Here is a 19,973-nt window from a genome sequence, read left to right on the forward strand (position 1 = left end):
CATCATTCCACAATATTTCCTTCGTGGTGTTCAAGAGTGTATATTATTACATTACTGATCCTGAGTTACATCCTGTATTATACTCCAGAGCTGCACTCACTATTCTGCTGGTGCAGTCACTGTGTACATACATTACATTACTGATCCTGAGTTACATCCTGTATTATACTCCAGAGCTGCACTCACTATTCTGCTGGTGCAGTCACTGTGTAGATACTTTACATTATACAGATCCTGATTTGCATCCGGTATTAGACAAGCCCTCTAATATAAAAGATTGCCCCCATTTATGCCTAGTTCAGTTGCTGTCGGCTACAGTTTCCGTTTTTATCCTGACACTTTTCTGTGAAGTTAGTTTCTACATATATCCTACTATGGACCTATCAGCCCCATAATTAGGGGGGTTACCAGCTGTTGCAGTGAGATTCCCCTTATGTAACCTCAGACGGGGAGACGGGATCTTGCGATTTAGTTTGGTTGGAACGTGATTCCAGATAATCCCAATCAGATGTTACTTCATAGAAGGGCTTTAAATCTATCAAGGATCTCAGTGCTCACTCCTGGAGGGGGATACCTCGGCCCTGATCTGCTCATGTGTTACCAGTCACATGGGGTTATCCGGGGTAACGCATTATTAAAACTCTATCTGTTCCACATTTCCTGCTAAGTTGCCTGTGCATTATGGAGCCGTCCAGGTGCAGATATTTTATCCCTTTTCGAATCTTCTGAAAACGCAAACCGCACAATAACTCAGCCGGGCCGAGCGCTCTGTTTATGGTGTTTATCGTTCGTGTCCATTTAAAAAAATCAATAAAGTTATGCGCAATCTTTCAAGTGCTGGAAGATAACAGGCGGCGGATGGAAATATTAATTGCTGCTTTTGTGTTTCTATTTTGCAGGACATTTGGGCTTCCAAGACAGCTTTGTGACTTCAGGTGTTTTCAGTGTTACAGAACTTGTCAGAGTGTCGCAAAGTAAGTAGCAATCTCCCCACATTGTTTTTTTTTTTTTTTGTGCACAAAGTATCATTTTTGGGGTTTGATACGCAGCAGATTGTCCGTGCAGCTTTTCTGCAGCGTAAATTGAACTGAGCTGTGGATTTGACATCCCCACAGCATGACCACTTCTGCAGATTTTTACCCTAAATGCAATGCAAAGGGTGAAGCTTGCAGCAAAATCCACACCATTTGGTGAAATTCCACTATGGACGTTTCTATACGGATTCATCGTGATGCATTTTTTCATTCCTGAGGACGAAACAGTAGCAATGTCGAAGATCTATGGATGCGTTTTGCACCTAGAAATTGATTCAAAATGGGGCTCATAATGTTGCATTAAGTTTAGACCTAGTTCTATGTTTTCGTGGTTGAGGCATGGCTTAAAATGTGAAAACATGCCAAATTGTGCCAAAATTTTATGCAAAAAAAAGGCCTAAAGTAAGAAGTAGAATAAAGATAGTCAAAGATGCACCAAGTTCATCATCTGCCATTGTGCCAAATTTAGCCCATTTCCGACTTTGCACTGTCTGATAGTGTGCAGGATTAGTGTGCCCAACTTTGGGCCTCTTTTCTTACTGTGAATATTGCACTTTATTATGTATATTTGAAGATTTATCCTAATATAACATTTGCAAGAAGCAAGGCTTTTCGGTGTGCTTTTTCTGTACAGTTGTAATTGCTGACATCACTGAGACTCAGAGGAAGTGGCTGCAGGATCCGACTACACTTTTTGTAGTCTGTAACCATGGCGTTGCACAGGTCCGCATAGGAGTTTTACACAGCAAACTGTAGGATTTTTTTCATCAAAACTCTGCTTCAGTTTTGATTTTAACTGCATTGGCACAATGGGGTGCCCCTCCAGGCATACCGAGTGTATCTTGTATGTAAAGTCACTATATACATTTTACATCTCATATTATATCTGAATATCATAGTAGATATGTGCTGTGGCTCTGATGCGCCGCCGTCCCTTTGCTCTGGGACCTCCGTGGACACAGGGGTTTGGGTTTGACCTTTTAGAGGATGCTGATGTCGGCCGTATGAATGGCACCGCTCAGCATGATCGTTACCCGCCTGTCAATATTCACTAAGCACAATGAATTAGCAGGAGTAGTAGCGCTCACCATCCTGGTCGATTGATTAGAGGAGCGATCATTGCATTCTGCCTGAGTGTTGGATACGAGACAAGCGCAGAAGCCGAGTCCTTATGTCACTGAACGACAGAACAAACCTGAATGTTCCTTACAAGATGTGTAAAGCATCAGAGGGAAAGTGTGGGGCGAGGGATTAAGGAAGGAAGCACATTTTTCCCAGAATATCTATAAACGGGGGAAAAAAAATAATAAAAAAATATCCAGTTTTCATTTGCAAAATTGCTGCAGGTTATAATGCATTGTCACTATTTTTTAAATGATGTGTAAATTTAGCATATTCCATATCACTATAGTAGCATAACTGTGTTTTTCTGGTTGTTGCAAAAGTACAACTCCCAGAATGCCCTGACTGCTGTACTTATTGCAAATCCTAATAGGAACAATAGAAAGAATGTAACTGGCTAGGATTATAACCCCCCATCGTGCCCCATTGGCTGTCATAGCAGATTTGGGGATGTTGATTCGCACCAACTGGACCGTCAGCCATTATATTAGCTTTGCATAAAAAGAAGACTGTTTATAATGTTGTTCAGAGTCTGTAGAAACCCACCTAAAAGTATTGTCATGCATGCCATAGGTGTTCACTCAGTTTCTCCTATCCATGTAGGAGACCAAGAAATGGTGGAACAAAACATTAAAAGAATTCAGAGGACAATTCTAGGTCACTTTCCCTTTAAATTGTTCTTTTGCAGTAACCACTTTTCTTATTTATGCTGGTTTGATACATTGTAGGTTTTTATGTTGCCACAAGTTGCAGCATTTAAAGAGACAGTAACAAACTATTTTAAAGGATATCTCAACATCAATACTGGTGTTTGTTTCTTTTTTTAGCAAGGATTCATTTTGCTTCCATCCCCAGCAGCTGTATACTCAATGTGTGCACAGCACTATAGATACAGCTTCAGGAAGCAGTAATGTATATACTGCGCTGTGACCTCTGCAGATGTTGTATAAAGTCAATTTGTATAATTGCTTGAAAATTTACAGCGCGAGCTGGGGAGGAGAGAGGCAGATAGGACGCAGCGGCTGACCTCATACCAGTTATAAATACCGGGTCCCAAAACTAATCTCTGCTCTTTAGATCCATCCATAAAACAGAAGTCCCGAAAAGGGAAATAGATTGCAATGTGCGGATTACTTCCATGTGACCTGCATACTAAGAAAGCCAATGACCGTTCCGAAATGTGGAGGAATTAGATGCCCAACACACAAGCCATCACCAAGTACATTGGGGAGCTCAAAGTCCCAGTATGGTTGAATCTAGGAATACAATTGTCTATACCCACCAGCTTAAGGTCCCAGAATAAAATGTCACTTAAAGTCACAATTGTAGCCAAAGGTCTGCTATTGGAGAACTGTTACTGGCCCCTAATCATCTTTAGCCAGGATCAGAATCCCTATAATTGTGCAAAACTTAGCTTTTGCTTTCAGAGTACTACAAGTCCCAGCATGGGACTGTCCCAGTACTGTGAATATTGGCGGTTCTAGAACGGGCTGCTACTGAACACTACGGCCCAGAATTGTTTCCATGACAATTATTTTTAAGTCAATTATTACTTATTATCGGGTTGGACCCAAACTTCTGCCAGACCTAAACTGGGTTACCACTGACCTGCAGGAATTGGAACAACGACCATATATTGTACCTAGTACTACAAGTTCCCAGCATGGACTGTCACTGACCACTATGGTCTAAAACCATGCATTTCCAAACCATTGGCATTGGAACACTACAAGTCCTAGCATTGAGGAGTGATCTGTAACCACCAAGACTTAACACTGTATTCAAAGCAATACTGTTGAAGGACTATTACTCCCAGCATTCACAGCCCAGGTCAGGCTGGCACTGTTACCCCAAACCTAAAGTCTCATTTCTCATATATAGCACTGAATACATACATTTTCCAGGTGCTTGGGAAAGAGGTATAAGAGCTGGACATAAGATAACCCCAATATTACATGATTTTCAGTATTATATGGGGAGTTAAAGACAGGAGAAGAATGGATGTTATCAATATCATGGATGGCAAGAAGAACAAACAAATCAATCCAGACAGGTCACTGGAGCGAGGATCACCAAGCTACGACTTACCTACTGTGGACACATCACATGAAGAGAGCAATCACTGGAGAAGGACATCATGGTCAAGGAAGACCAGGAACCCGATGACTCGATACAATCAAGATAACGGCAGAGAAGTCCCTGGTGGACCTATCTAGGCTTGCACAAGATCAATCTTAATACAGATCGTTCATCCATCAAGTCATCATGGCCACAATTACAAAAAAAACATCCAAAATGTCCTAAAAATACAAGAACTCTGCTGACACCTATTCTGCGCACCTTTGTGTTGTCCTAAATGGTTATTTCCCGGAACACACACAGAAGAGGGTGGCCTAGACAGGACATGGTGGATCAGCAGCCGGCACTGGGGTCCTGGGTACATCGTATTGAACAGGTGGTCTTCAACCTGTGGTTTGTCAACTGTTCTAGAATGAGAACTCGCAGCATGAGTTAACCAGGGCTCCCCAACTCCATTCCTCAAGGACCACCAACAGATCATGTTTTCAGGATTTCCTCAGCATTGCACAGATGATAATTACATCACCTGCACAGGCAATAATTACATCACCTGTGCAATACTAAGGAAGTCCTGAAAACATGATCTGTTGGTGGGCCTTGAGGACTGGAGTTGGGGAACACTGAGTTAAGTTATGCAACTTCTAGAAAAATCACAGGTTGGAGACCTCTTGCTGTAAAACACAGCAATGGATTGGTGGTCAGTACTGGGGTCCTGGGTTTGAATCCAATGACAGGCAGCACAACTTTTTGCTTGGGTGACAGGTGCACTTTAAATACTGGAGTCAGGTGTAGGATTCTCTTTGAACTACATACCAGGAATTAACCCCCTCCCCACCACAGTCATTGCCAAGTGCAGATAAGATAACGCTGCTCTGCTACAGATAATACATTAAACCCATCAGAACTTTGAGTCCGATGTTGAGAAAGAATTTGCGGTCAATTCAGGACAAGCTCAGTCGGGAGAACAGTTGGTTCTTATTTAGACGTCTTTTCTTGCTACATTTCAATAATGAGTCAGCTATGTCTCAGATATGATTCAGATGTGCTACAAAGGTCTGAAAAGTTTGACGCCCTTCATCCTACTCGGCCACCCACAACTCTAGTAAGGTGCTTGCCGTAATTCATGTGTCTTGCTCTGTGCTGTTATCCTGTCCTGTACCTCACTGGTATTTCTTTGTGGTTAGCGGACAAATTTATAAGCAATTTCTATGGTATTTTATCATTTCTAATTTTTTCCATAGAGGACATAAGGCAGGGAGCAATAATACAGCGACACCTACTGGCCAAATCAAAAGAAATATTTACTAATATATTTTGTAACTGATTCATCATTTGCTTGTTTTTTTGTTTTCTAACTCCTATTTCCACCTTGTCTTTCTTTTTGCACCAGTGCATTTTATACCAAATTCATCCAATATTGGATGATTCCGTGCAAATTAAGAGATGTTTATTTTTTTTTGGCTCTTTTGTTTTTATAGACTAAAAAGTTGCATGATTCCATTAAGAAGCTTCAGGCCACGTTCAGTTTTTTACATCATTATTTGTAAGCCAAAATCAGGACAGGAGCAATCAGAGAAAAATATAATAGGAACACGTCACCACTTCTGCATTTATCACCCACTCCTGGTTTTGGCTTACACATACTGATGTAAAATACTGACCAAATACTGAACGTGGCTTTAAAATGTCGCACGTTAGTTTTCAACTCTGCAGAGAAAAGGAAATATTTTTTGGCTCCACTAGGGCACTGTCAGTAACAATTGTGCAAACATTTTGCGACATTTCAAAAAGTCGCAGATTATGAATTAAGCTAAAATATCTGGATGGCAAAAACTACGCTCATAATGCAAAAAAAAACAAAAAAACAGACAAAACCAAGTAAATTTAACTGAAAAAAAAATGCAAATTTAAATATGAATAAGGCGCAAGTTAAAAAAAAAAAAAAAAAAGGTCATAATAAAACAATTTTCACTTAAGAAAAATAAATAAAATCATTGATTAATAGGCCCCTTTGTATTTGAATCTGAAGACATTTTCAAGATCTCTGTTTACTGTCAGTAAACTGGGAAATTATTTTTTTTATTTCTAAACTTTCTGCTTCTCACAGCTGAAGGTTTGTTACATTTGTATCCAGTCTACAATTCTAAACAGATCAGTTTCTCCAATCTGTTTTCTGTACTGATAGATTTGTTACAATGTATCTAATATATATACTAGAATTATATTACTATCTATTTATTTGGCTGTGTTAATGAGGGAAAGGTCTGATCTTGCAGGATTGAGGCTCAGTGCCCACGATGCAGAAATTTTCCTTAGCATTTCTGCATCTCCTTGGCAGAAAAACACATGCGTTTTTGACGTGTTTTTGCATGCGGATTTGCCATGTGTTTTTCCAATGCATTGTCTAGGCAAATCCGCATGCAGAAACGCACAAGAATTGGTCATGTCCGGATTTTTTTCTGCAAGTAAAATCCGCGCAGAAAAAATCCTGACCATGTGCACAGAACTTGCAGAATGTCATGGGATAAGGTATGCAATGCATTTCTGGAGCATTTCCGCGCTGCAAATCCGCACCAAAACCGCATCGTGGGCGCACAGCCTTAGTCAGTGGGAGCACAATTGGGCCTCTGTCTATCTGATCTTTGTCTTTACAAGCATTAAACATGGTTACCTAGATGGCTATGGGTCCACCACGCACATTGTGCCCTAGGTTTGCCTGGTGCAGTATTTCTGTATGGACTCAACAACTTGCTGAGTCCGGCGTGAGAAATGTCTCCCTCGCTACATTGTGAGCTCAGCTCTGCTGCTCAAAAGAGAGAGCTATTTGTGCCGGGATATTAGAGAGAAGAAAAAGATTATAATAAAAAATAGCCTGCAGCCCGAGAATGAGCAGTCGCAGTGACCTTGCCTTTTGTATGCCATTACACAATTCAATGGCAGTCCACTCAAACCGTGCTCTCGATCAATATCCTATTAAAGCTGCACAAAAAGTCTCCATAAACTTAGTGGTTTAGCCATGTTTATAAATGGAACTCAGCATAATGAGATGGTCAATAGAAACCGGCACTAGTAATTCTGAAGTGAGAGCCACGCGTTTCATATCCATTGTGTGAAGTGAGGAGAGTAAAATCAGAAAGTTCGGTCTGTCTATCTAGGGCAGGGGTGTGGAACATTTTTTTTGCCAAGGGCTATTTGGATATTTATACCATCCTTTCGGGGGCTGTACAAAATTATCAACTTGAAAATTACCCTGCTATATTTGGTCAAACATTTAATTATCTCGCCCCTAATGTGACAGCTGGAGCTGCTTCTCTTTGGTGTGGTTGTGATGATGTTGCTACTCATAACTGCGTTTCATGGCGTTGCAGCATATACATCACTGGGGACACTGGGGTATATACATTAATCATTGGAGACACTGGGCTGGGGCGTATACATTACTGGAGACACTGGGCTAGGGCGTGTACATCACTGGAGACACTGGGCTGGGGCGTATACATCACTGGAGACACTGGGCTGGGGCGTATACATCACTGGAGACACTGGGCTGGGGCGTATACATCACTGGAGACACTGGGCTGGGGCGTATACATCACTGGAGACACTGGGATGGGGCGTATACATCACTGGAGACACTGGGCTGGGGCGTATACATCACTGGAGACACTGGGCTGGGGCGTATACATCACTGGAGACACTGGGCTGGGGCGTATACATCACTGGAGACACTGGGCTGGGGCGTATACATCACTGGAGACACTGGGCTGGGGCGTATACATCACTGGAGACACTGGGCTGGGGCGTGTACATCACTGGAGACACTGGGCTGGGGCGTATACATCACTGGAGACACTGGGCTGGAGCGTGTACATCACTGGAGACACTGGGCTGGGGCGTGTACATCACTGGGCTGGGGCGTGTACATCACTGGAGACACTGGGCTGGGGCGTGTACATCACTGGAGACACTGGGCTGGAGCGTGTACATCACTGGAGACACTGGGCTGGGGCGTGTACATCACTGGGCTGGGGCGTATACATCACTGGAGACACTGGGCTGGGGCGTGTACATCACTGGAGACACTGGGCTGGGGCGTATACATCACTGGAGACACTGGGCTGGGGCGTATATGACGCGCCCCCTGGGACATATTCCTTTTTGAGGGGAATACCCGGCACCGGATCAGATGGGGGGTTGTAGTCTCCGAGCGGCTGTGACCCGGTCCCGTGCCCAGGGCGTCAAGCTCAGTGTGATGTGGCAGTTCTACAGATGTTACTAAAGTTCTTTTGTGTCGACTACGCCACCCGTTGTGATGCGGTCACTGTGGCCGCCGCTGCAGCAGGGTCCGCTGAGGCTGATGGTGGGTGCGCGGCTTGGTGGAATAACCCCCAACGGGAGGGGTATAGCCTCAGAGGGGACAGGCGCAGAGGATGGGGGTTGTGGTGGTGTAGTGCAGACGGCAGTGAAGACAGAGTCGGGTTGTGCAGTTAAGGGTGTTTACTTACTGCAGATGTTGTACTGGTCACTCCAGCTGCTAGTGACCACCCGAGCCGTGCTGCGTCCACCAGTTCCTGGATCCAGCCAACCCCCAAACAAGTCCGGAGCGTGGCCCTGAGCTCTCCCTCTGTCCTTTCTTCAGCCGTCCCCACCAGTGATCCACCTAGGTCCAGCTCCCTCGGGCCTTCTGTTGGGACACCCTTGGCCCTGGGTTCCCTGACCCTTCATGTGGTGTGCCTTCGGGGTGAATGTGGTGGGTGACCGTGACAGACACTGCCCACGGTCTCCGGTCTCTGGCTGGGGATTGTTTTTACCCCCACCAGCTTGGGTTCCGGTACCCTGATGCTGACTCCTCACCCGGTGCTCTGATTTGGGTTCTTGGGTCCCTTCTCTTCTGTGCTCTGGGTCTTTCTCTTTTCTCCTCTCTCACTCTGGGTATTGGTCTTTCTTCTCTCCTCTGCTCCTGACTTGTTCTCTGCAGCTACTCCTCTCTGCATCTGATCCTCTGCATCTGACCCTGATTCTAGTTGGTGCCCACCTTATATACACCCTCTATGTGTGAGCTCAGGTGACCAGCACCCAATGAGCTCCTAACTTTACCCAGGCTGCTCCCCCTATCTGCCCCTACACTACATGGGATGTACCACCCCCCTCCCACTCCAGCCAGGAACAGACTCGGTCGTACCTGCACATTTCTAAGTGGGAGTACCGTCGGTCTGTTCCTCGGAAATGGGATGTGTGTAGTGCATGCAGCCTACCGAGCTCAGTTCCACTCTCCATCCTTACCCGGGAGTGGAATATCACACCTCTGGGTTGAGGTGCAATACCCCTGTAGCAGCCGAATCCTCAGGGTGCTACATTCCCCCCTGGTAAATCACAGCACGTCCTCGGGCTGTAAGACATAAAACACCAAAACATACAAAATTTTTCATATAAACATATAAAACATATAAAAACATTATATAAATAACATATCTTAGCAGATAAAACTTTCTCGTCGTCTCCTGTTTCAAGTTCCTCCTCCGGACACTGTGCAACGCGTGTCCGGGAAAAGTGCGACAGTCTCTTAGAAAAACTGGTTTTTCTATAAAACCGGTAGGGGGCGCTTTAGGACGCGCAACTATTTACAGGGGAAGTTGGCCGCTCTCAGTCCTCGGCCAGGTAGAGGGAAGGGAATGGCTGCTCACAGTCCTCAGCCTATAGGGTGAAGGGGTTAACGGGTAACAGTTCACTGGTCCCAACGGGGACTATTTTAGCAGCAACAGTTTCAGTTTCTTTATACCCCATTGGGTAACTTATTTACAGCACCTGCTCTGCCGCACTCAACGGCGTCTTCCTCCTGCTCTTTGAACTTCAGACCCGTCCGGGTCCTCTTGCTCCTCCTCCTCGTACCGCAACTCCTCCTCCGTCAAGCGGTGTACGTGGAGGGCGTAAGGTCCTTTGGCACACTTGTGCCGGGTAAAGGTGACCTCATCTCCGATGTAGAGGTCACGACCTCTGTGCCCCTCCGGCAGATGGGACTCCACGTCTCTGCGCGTGACAAAGACGTCGCCGTGGGTGTTGTTGTCTCGAATGAAGCCCCACCCGTGCTGCTGGTTGAACTTTATTACAGTCCCGGTGGTACGGGGACTGTGCGCTGCACGGGGGTCCCTCCTGGTCCGGCTCTTCTGCTCGGCACTTCGTACTTGGGCCTGCTGTTCCCGGACCCGCCTCTCTCTCCGCTCCCTCGCGAACTCTTCGAGCTGTTGGCGGCAGCACTCCGCACGCTCTGCTGCAGCTGCTCTAGTTTCCTGAGTGAACCCCATTAGATCTTCTCCGGTGGGGTCCCACTCAAACTGCGCTTCCGCTAGCGGGGGCGAGATCCGTGCCACGGGCTTCGGAGCCGGAATCAGGGGTTCATCCAGGGGTCTTAGTCTCTGCTGCCGTTCCAGCTCATGGTATCCTTCGGGCCAGATGAAGGGCCGCCCGTCCGGCCATGTGAGCTGGCTGAACAGGTCCTCCCCCAGGTGTGGCACCCTTGGTATTGCGGGCGCGGGCGCGGTGGTGGTGGCGCCCGGGTTGCCCAGGCCTTGCGGCCAGGCCTGGGGCACCTGGAAGGTGAAGGGCACCGTTAGGACGGCGGCGCCCTGGGCTACCTGGCCTTGCGGCCAGGCCGGAGGCTCCGCGGAGGTAGGGGGCACTGTTGGTGATGCGGCGCCCGGGGGTACTAGGCCTTGCGACCAGGCTGGTGGTATTTCCTGCTTTGTCACGCTCCGGGTCGAGGCGTGTGACATCACAGGGGTCGCTGCGGCGGCTTCCGGTCGGGGCCTAGTCCATAGCGGTGACATGGCGGCTACGGGCACAGCAGGGGGACTTTCGGGCTCTGCGACGGGGAGCTGGGGCAGGTGAGCGGTGTCACGGCTTGGGGTATAGGCGTCCCCTTTACCTGCCTCCATGCGTTCGGCTCCCTTCTCGGCGCCGTCTCCGGCCTTGGGTCCTCCCGCGCCATCCTCAGAGGCGGTCTGCTTCCTCTTCCAGGGTAGCGTGCTCCGTCGACTGGTCTCAGTTTGCTGGGTCATCTCCCGGCTCCACTCCGCCAGTATCTCGCGCTGTACCCGGGCCATCCTCCGTGCAAGGCCCTCCAGGGCAGTTTGTGCACACTCCCGGTCTCGGGGGAGCTGTGCTAAGATCTCCGCTAGACCTAGCGGGGTTGTGGACTCTAGCAGGCTCCTGACCATCGGGTCGGTGCTGCTCTGCTCTGCTTCCGGCAGGCTCCTGGCCAGCGGGCCGGTGCTGCTCTGCCCTCCTTCCTCGGTCTCTAGCAGACTCCTGGCCAGCGGGCCGGTGCTGTTCTGCTTTCTCTCCATCTCCGGGTGAGCTCCTCTGCTGTTTCTCTCCAGGCTTCCTGCCTCCGGGTGCGCTCGCTCTAGACTGCTCCAAGCGACACCCATCTTTTCTCTTCTCTTTCGTCTCCTCCCACTTCGAGGGCGGTCCCGGGGCAACTCAGTGACTGTCAGCTCCAGGGGGAGTTCTTTCACGCTGACAGACACCTCCAGCATCACAGTCTCTGTTGGTGGGGGCGGTTTCCACTTTTGGCGCCATTTTCTGTCCCGGCCCACGATGGGAGGTGGCCTCTTGCCCTCCTTTGGCACGCCCATAATGGCGTCCGCTGCTCTTCCAAGGCGGGAAATCTGCGGTTTTGGCGGGAAGCATCGCCCAGTGGCGGGAAACTCTGCAGATGGCGGGAACAAGTTGGAAATGGCGGACAATCGGCGGGAAACGACTGGTGATGGAGTCCGATGGCGTGGACCCTCCGGAACCGGCGGGAGACTTCTTTCTGAGGTAAACTTGCACTTTTCTTCAGGCACGCAGTACCCGGGTGTTGCGGGCACGTAATCCTGCCGACTACGCCAAAGTTGACGCGCCCCCTGGGACATATTCCTTTTTGAGGGGAATACCTGGCACCGGATCAGATGGGGGGTTGTAGTCTCCGAGCGGCTGTGACCCGGTCCCGTGCCCAGGGCGTCAAGCTCAGTGTGATGTGGCAGTTCTACAGATGTTACTAAAGTTCTTTTGTGTCGACTACGCCACCCGTTGTGATGCGGTCACTGTGGCCGCCGCTGCAGCAGGGTCCGCTGAGGCTGATGGTGGGTGCGCGGCTTGGTGGAATAACCCCCAACGGGAGGGGTATAGCCTCAGAGGGGACAGGCGCAGAGGATGGGGGTTGTGGTGGTGTAGTGCAGACGGCAGTGAAGACAGTCGGGTTGTGCAGTTAAGGGTGTTTACTTACTGCAGATGTTGTACTGGTCACTCCAGCTGCTAGTGACCACCCGAGCCGTGCTGCGTCCACCAGGTCCTGGATCCAGCCAACCCCCAAACAAGTCCGGAGCGTGGCCCTGAGCTCTCCCTCTGTCCTTTCTTCAGCCGTCCCCACCAGTGATCCACCTAGGTCCAGCTCCCTCGGGCCTTCTGTTGGGACACCCTTGGCCCTGGGTTCCCTGACCCTTCATGTGGTGTGCCTTCGGGGTGAATGTGGTGGGTGACCGTGACAGACACTGCCCACGGTCTCCGGTCTCTGGCTGGGGATTGTTTTTACCCCCACCAGCTTGGGTTCCGGTACCCTGATGCTGACTCCTCACCCGGTGCTCTGATTTGGGTTCTTGGGTCCCTTCTCTTCTGTGCTCTGGGTCTTTCTCTTTTCTCCTCTCTCACTCTGGGTCTTGGTCTTTCTTCTCTCCTCTGCTCCTGACTTGTTCTCTGCAGCTACTCCTCTCTGCATCTGATCCTCTGCATCTGACCCTGATTCTAGTTGGTGCCCACCTTATATACACCCTCTATGTGTGAGCTCAGGTGACCAGCACCCAATGAGCTCCTAACTTTACCCAGGCTGCTCCCCCTATCTGCCCCTACACTACATGGGATGTACCACCCCCCTCCCACTCCAGCCAGGAACAGACTCGGTCGTACCTGCACATTTCTAAGTGGGAGTACCGTCGGTCTGTTCCTCGGAAATGGGATGTGTGTAGTGCATGCAGCCTACCGAGCTCAGTTCCACTCTCCATCCTTACCCGGGAGTGGAATATCACACCTCTGGGTTGAGGTGCAATACCCCTGTAGCAGCCGAATCCTCAGGGTGCTACATATACATCACTGGAGACACTGGGCTTGGGTGTATACATCACTGGAGACACTGGGCTTGGGCGTATACATCACTGGAGACACTGGGCTTGGGCGTATACATCACTGGAGACACTGGGCTGGGGCGTATACATCACTGGAGACACTGGGCTGGGGCGTATACATCACTGGAGACACTGCTGTTGTCTTCTCCTCTGGGACAGGAGAGCATTGTGCGCCAACTCTGCCTACAGAATACATCCTGAGTCCTGGCCCAATGTAATCTTCCATTGCACAAGCCGCAGCGTCCTGTAGGGAACGCTGCATGTGTGTGCTCGCAGAGTAATAAGAAATTAAAGGGCTGGCAGCCATCAAAATGCAGCTGCTGACCAGATTCCCTGGGAATCTTTCCGGGGGCCGGAGAAAAGGTCATCATGGGCTGTAAACGGCCCGTGGGCCAGAGGTTCGCCAGCCCTGAACCACTGATCTAGGGCTTAGGTATCTATGGAGGCAAGCATGTCATGGAGGTGTAATTTATTAAGACCGGTATTTCATATTCCAGTCTTAGGTGTTCAATTAATATTGCTTTTTATCCAATTTTTTTGGAGTTAGATACTTTTTTCAAGTTTCTTTTTACGGCATGCGCCAAATTTACACTTGCTACAAATCTATTGTTTTGCATCTCGTCTGACAGTTTTTCATTTTGTTGTCGTCTCAGTTTGAGATGTTGCTAATCAAATTTACCAATTGTGATTTCTCTTTGTCTTCTTTTTTTTGAAGTTGCAAACTCACACAAATAGATGAGGTGCAAAATTTAACTTTTCTAGACTGAAGTATTTTGTTCAACGATGTGCCAAATGTAACAAACATCGTGCGACAATTTGTACATCAAAATCCGGTGAATTTGAATTTCTCTTACTCCAAAAAAATGACTTTATCAATGGCCCTAATATCATGCTAGCTGGAGCAACATACACTTAATTTGTTTCGAGTTGCAAACTTCTTAATAAATGCAGCACATCCCTCACCATCTGGGCACAAGAAAGTGAATTCTACGTCAGCCATAAGCTTTATCATTTACAGCAATTTCTGGTGTGAATTACAGTAAATGTGGTGGGAAGGGAAGACCCACTTACCTCCGTCTGAGCAATGCCTACTTTTTAAAAAGTTGTTGAGAGACGGAGGAAGGCAAAAAAGTGACGTGTGGAACAATTAGCATCTTTTTTCCAGAGCTAAAACTGTCTTAAATCCATTAAGAGCACATCGCTAGGATATGACACCAATTTATGATGGTTAAAGGGTCCACAATTGTGAGAATGAAGGGGTCGGAGTTCTAGTTTATGGTTACATGCCTATTCACAAGTAAATGGAGGTCGCAGCCTTTGCTTGTGCAGCCAGACGTCTGCGACCGTCACTGCACAGGGACTTTTTAGAAGAAGCTGGTGTCCTTTCATCTTGAAGATCTTTAGTGGTTCCTAAAATCAGACCCCCGCTGATCATAAAGCGATGGCATATATTAGATTCCATTTAAGGGTCTAAGCTAGAGATGAGCAAATCGATTCATAGGACCCCGTTCCAGCGGCCAGGTCATTATTCCGTGGATGCTGGAGAGGAGCCCCAAGAACATTGCTCCTCTCTTGATTAGCCGATCTGGCACAATGTCATCTTTGTGGCGTGATGCAGATAGGATGTCACTCCAAGCCGGCTAATCAAATGAGTAACAGCAGATACCGGCAGGTAGGAAGAGGTTTGCAGCACTCCCATAATACTGAACTGACCGCTGCACGCGTGTCCTGCGAAAGTATTCACTCATCTATAGTCTGAACGAATCCATGTGACTCCTAGTGTATTGTGCAGTGCTGAGTACAGCCGGGGTAATGGTTCGCTCTCGGATCCATAAGTCCAGCATCTCCTCGTCTTCTACTACTTTCCCGGTCCATAAAAAAAGTTTATTAGCGGCACATAATGTTTCTTGCTAATGCCGCGTCTCGTGGAGGGTGAATACATTAGGAGGAGAGTATTTATGGAAGGTTACTAATGCAGCCTTATCATTTTATAGAGCCGTTTTATTTTACTTTTCACTAAATGTTGGTAAATCAAACTCTGCAGTATTCCAGGGAATGAAAACACCATCTGGCCGCTTTTATTTATTAGATTTAGCCAGTTCTCTTCCAATAAATTTCCCAAATAGTACATGAAAATTAGATTATACTTATCACTATTCATCTTTGTCCTTAAATTTCTATGACTCTGATGCTGTAGAACGTATGCAAAAGAAAAAGAAACTTACAATGAAAGGATGGATCACAATCAGAACTCTCCGGTTGTTTTAAAGCTACAACCAGGGGAGGAGTCCTGAGGAGATAATTTGCATATTCCCACTGCATTTTGGGATAAGTGAAGAGTCTCCGCGAGCTCAAAGAACACTGGATTTTGGCTGTTGGAGCTGAAAAGAGGACATCGGTAAACCAGGGGAGGAGTCCTGAGGAGATAATTTGCATATTCCCACTGCATTTTGGGATAAGTGAAGAGTCTCCGCGAGCTCAAAGAACACTGGATTTTGGCTGTTGGAGCTGAAAAGAGGACATCGGTAAACCAGGGGAGGAGTCCTGAGGAGATAATTTGCATATTCCCACTGCATTTTGGGGTAAGTGAAGAGTCTCCGCGAGCTCAAAGAACACTGGATTTTGGCTGTTGGAGCTGAAAAGAGGACATCGGTAAACCAGGGGAGGAGTCCTGAGGAGATAATTTGCATATTCCCACTGCATTTTGGGGTAAGTGAAGAGTCTCCGCGAGCTCAAAGAACACTGGATTTTGGCTGTTGGAGCTGAAAAGAGGACATCGGTAAACCAGGGGAGGAGTCCTGAGGAGATAATTTGCATATTCCCACTGCATTTTGGGGTAAGTGAAGAGTCTCCGCGAGCTCAAAGAACACTGGATTTTGGCTGTTGGAGCTGAAAAGAGGACATCGGTAAACCAGGGGAGGAGTCCTGAGGAGATAATTTGCATATTCCCACTGCATTTTGGGGTAAGTGAAGAGTCTCCGCGAGCTCAAAGAACACTGGATTTTGGCTGTTGGAGCTGAAAAGAGGACATCGGTAAACCAGGGGAGGAGTCCTGAGGAGATAATTTGCATATTCCCACTGCATTTTGGGGTAAGTGAAGAGTCTCCGCGAGCTCAAAGAACACTGGATTTTGGCTGTTGGAGCTGAAAAGAGGACATCGGTAAACCAGGGGAGGAGTCCTGAGGAGATAATTTGCATATTCCCACTGCATTTTGGGGTAAGTGAAGAGTCTCCGCGAGCTCAAAGAACACTGGATTTTGGCTGTTGGAGCTGAAAAGAGGACATCGGTAAACCAGGGGAGGAGTCCTGAGGAGATAATTTGCATATTCCCACTGCATTTTGGGGTAAGTGAAGAGTCTCCGCGAGCTCAAAGAACACTGGATTTTGGCTGTTGGAGCTGAAAAGAGGACATCGGTAAACCAGGGGAGGAGTCCTGAGGAGATAATTTGCATATTCCCACTGCATTTTGGGGTAAGTGAAGAGTCTCCGCGAGCTCAAAGAACACTGGATTTTGGCTGTTGGAGCTGAAAAGAGGACATCGGTAAACCAGGGGAGGAGTCCTGAGGAGATAATTTGCATATTCCCACTGCATTTTGGGGTAAGTGAAGAGTCTCCGCGAGCTCAAAGAACACTGGATTTTGGCTGTTGGAGCTGAAAAGAGGACATCGGTAAACCAGGGGAGGAGTCCTGAGGAGATAATTTGCATATTCCCACTGCATTTTGGGGTAAGTGAAGAGTCTCCGCGAGCTCAAAGAACACTGGATTTTGGCTGTTGGAGCTGAAAAGAGGACATCGGTAAACCAGGGGAGGAGTCCTGAGGAGATAATTTGCATATTCCCACTGCATTTTGGGGTAAGTGAAGAGTCTCCGCGAGCTCAAAGAACACTGGATTTTGGCTGTTGGAGCTGAAAAGAGGACATCGGTAAACCAGGGGAGGAGTCCTGAGGAGATAATTTGCATATTCCCACTGCATTTTGGGGTAAGTGAAGAGTCTCCGCGAGCTCAAAGAACACTGGATTTTGGCTGTTGGAGCTGAAAAGAGGACATCGGTAAACCAGGGGAGGAGTCCTGAGGAGATAATTTGCATATTCCCACTGCATTTTGGGGTAAGTGAAGAGTCTCCGCGAGCTCAAAGAACACTGGATTTTGGCTGTTGGAGCTGAAAAGAGGACATCGGTAAACCAGGGGAGGAGTCCTGAGGAGATAATTTGCATATTCCCACTGCATTTTGGGGTAAGTGAAGAGTCTCCGCGAGCTCAAAGAACACTGGATTTTGGCTGTTGGAGCTGAAAAGAGGACATCGGTAAACCGCGCGCCTACCGGCGCGCGCATTTTGAAGCTTTTTTTTAAGCTTTTTTCACTGTTTTCAGAACATTAACAGTAAGAACATGGAAGAGTCCAGGAGCCATTTGGTGAGCTGCATATCCTGCTACATGTTCACAGACTTGCCAGTGGAAAAGCCAAACTTCACATGCCAGAAATGCAAGCTTGTGTCCCTGTTGGAGGAAAATCTAGAAGAGAGGTTAACTACCTTGAAAATCATTAAGGAAGGTGAAGAGTTCTTAGACAGAGCAGAATTATCTCTTCATGATTCAGAAAGAGAAGAAATTCGAACTGCACCTGACGAAACAGAGGAATGGAAGCATGTGACCCACAGAAGCAGGAGGATCGAGAGGCAGTCAGCACCCATACTGCTCAGGAACCAGTACCAGGCTCTCACGCAGGAGAACCATGAAGAAATACAGCAAAATAAGACTTTGCCAGCAATGAATAACCTTGTAAGCCCTCAGAATCCTCCTGGATGGAGAAAGAAGAATGTTGTGAAGAAAAAACGGAGAGTGGTGGTCATGGGGGATTCCCTGTTAAGAGGAACAGAGGCCGCTATCTGCAGACCAGACATAACCTCAAGAGAAATGTGCTGTCTTCCAGGAGCAAAAATTAAAGATGTGTCTGACAGGATATCAAGACTCTTCAGACCTACAGATCACTACCCATTCCTGCTAATACATGTGGGGACAAATGACACCGCAAGAAAGGACCTAGAAACCATCTGCAGTGACTTTGAAGACTTAGGCAAGAAAGTGAAAGAATTGGGAGCGCAGGTGGTCTTCTCATCCATCATCCCAGTGGATGGCCATGGAACAATGAGGTGGAATAAGATTCTACAGGTGAACAACTGGCTACCTCGATGGTGCCGTCAACAAGGATTTGGATTTCTGGATCACGGAATGAATTACCTATACGATGGACTACTTGCTAGAGATGGGGTGCACCTTACGAAGACTGGAAAACATGTATTTGGAAGTCGCCTTGCTACACTCATCAGGAGAGCTTTAAACTAGAACAATGTGGGAAGGGAAGCAAAAGGCCAGAAAAAGCCATACAGCTGACAAATACTATTGAGATCTCTGCTACTGGAAGTGGAAAGGAAGAACAAAGACAAAACAATTTAAATAATAAAAATATGGGAGGAAGAGAAACCAATCACAAACTAAAATGTTTTTATACAAATGCACAAAGCATGGGCAACAAACAAGGAGAATTGGAACTACTAACACAGGAAAAGGAATATGATGTCATTGGAATCACTGAAACTTGGTGGGACGATACACATGATTGGAATAAAAGGCTAAAAGGATACAACTTATTTGCAAGAAACAGACTTGATAAACGAGGAGGAGGTGTCGCATTGTATGCTAGAAAAGCATATATCTGCACAGAGATTGAAGCTTCAGAGACTGGGAGTTCTGTGGAAACTGTTTGGGTAAGAATACAAGGAGAGAACAACGGAAAGGACACCATTGTAGGCATTTACTACAGGCCACCTGGGCAAGCTGAAGATATGGGTGAACTCTTTATGTATCAAATGACCAAGTTCTCCAAAAAATATGACGTAGTGGTCATGGGAGATTTCAACTATCCAGACATTTGTTGGGAATCTCTCTCAAGTAAAACTAACAGGTCAAGCAAATTCTTATCCTCTCTTGCTGACAACTTTATCTTCCAAAAGGTAGGGGAGAAAACAAGGGGATCTGCTACTTTGGATCTAATCCTTATAAACAGGGAGGAAATGGTTGAGGAGGTAAAGGTGGCTGGGACGCTAGGAGGCAGCGATCATGCTATTATAGAATTTTGGATAACTAGAGGAGGAAGACATGTGAAGACTCAAACTTCAAGGTTAGATTTTAGAAAGGCAGATTTTAAGAGACTCAGAAAGAGAATAGGAGGGATCCAATGGCTGGATGTCCTTAAGGACAAAAATGTCCAGGAAGGATGGGAAATTTTTAAAAATGAGATTCTCAAAGCACAATCGTTAACAATCCTGAAAAGTAGGAAGAATGGGAAGCATTTAAGGAAACCAGGATGGATGAACACAGAACTTAAACACATGCTAAAAAGAAAAAGAAATGTTTTATTAAATGGAAAGAGGGAGGCATATCTAAAGAAGATTATAATGCAGTCTGCAGATCCTGCATGGCACGTATCAGGTTAGCTAAAGCTGACAATGAATTAAGGCTTGCAAGAGATGTCAAAAGCAATAAAAAAGGATTTTGGGGGTATGTCAAAAGTAAAAGAAAAG

At 47.0% G+C, this 19,973-nt stretch overlaps 1 protein-coding gene across 28 annotated transcripts in view; it reads left to right on the plus strand.

The window, feature by feature from the left end:
- The window catches only part of NFIA (nuclear factor I A), a 547,161-nt gene that overhangs the window by 393,738 nt on the left and 133,450 nt on the right, over positions 1–19,973 (plus strand). For all 28 annotated transcript variants that reach the window (XM_073643752.1, XM_073643763.1, XM_073643760.1 and 25 more), the window contains exon 4: positions 900–974. In XM_073643752.1, the coding sequence (XP_073499853.1) occupies positions 900–974 (75 nt within the window). The remainder of the gene's footprint in view (positions 1–899; positions 975–19,973) is intronic.

Source organism: Phyllobates terribilis, unplaced genomic scaffold (assembly GCF_046119375.1).
Source record: "Phyllobates terribilis strain yellow unplaced genomic scaffold, ASM4611937v1 Scaffold_8__6_contigs__length_399053987, whole genome shotgun sequence".
In the NCBI taxonomy this organism is placed as follows: domain Eukaryota; kingdom Metazoa; phylum Chordata; class Amphibia; order Anura; family Dendrobatidae; genus Phyllobates; species Phyllobates terribilis.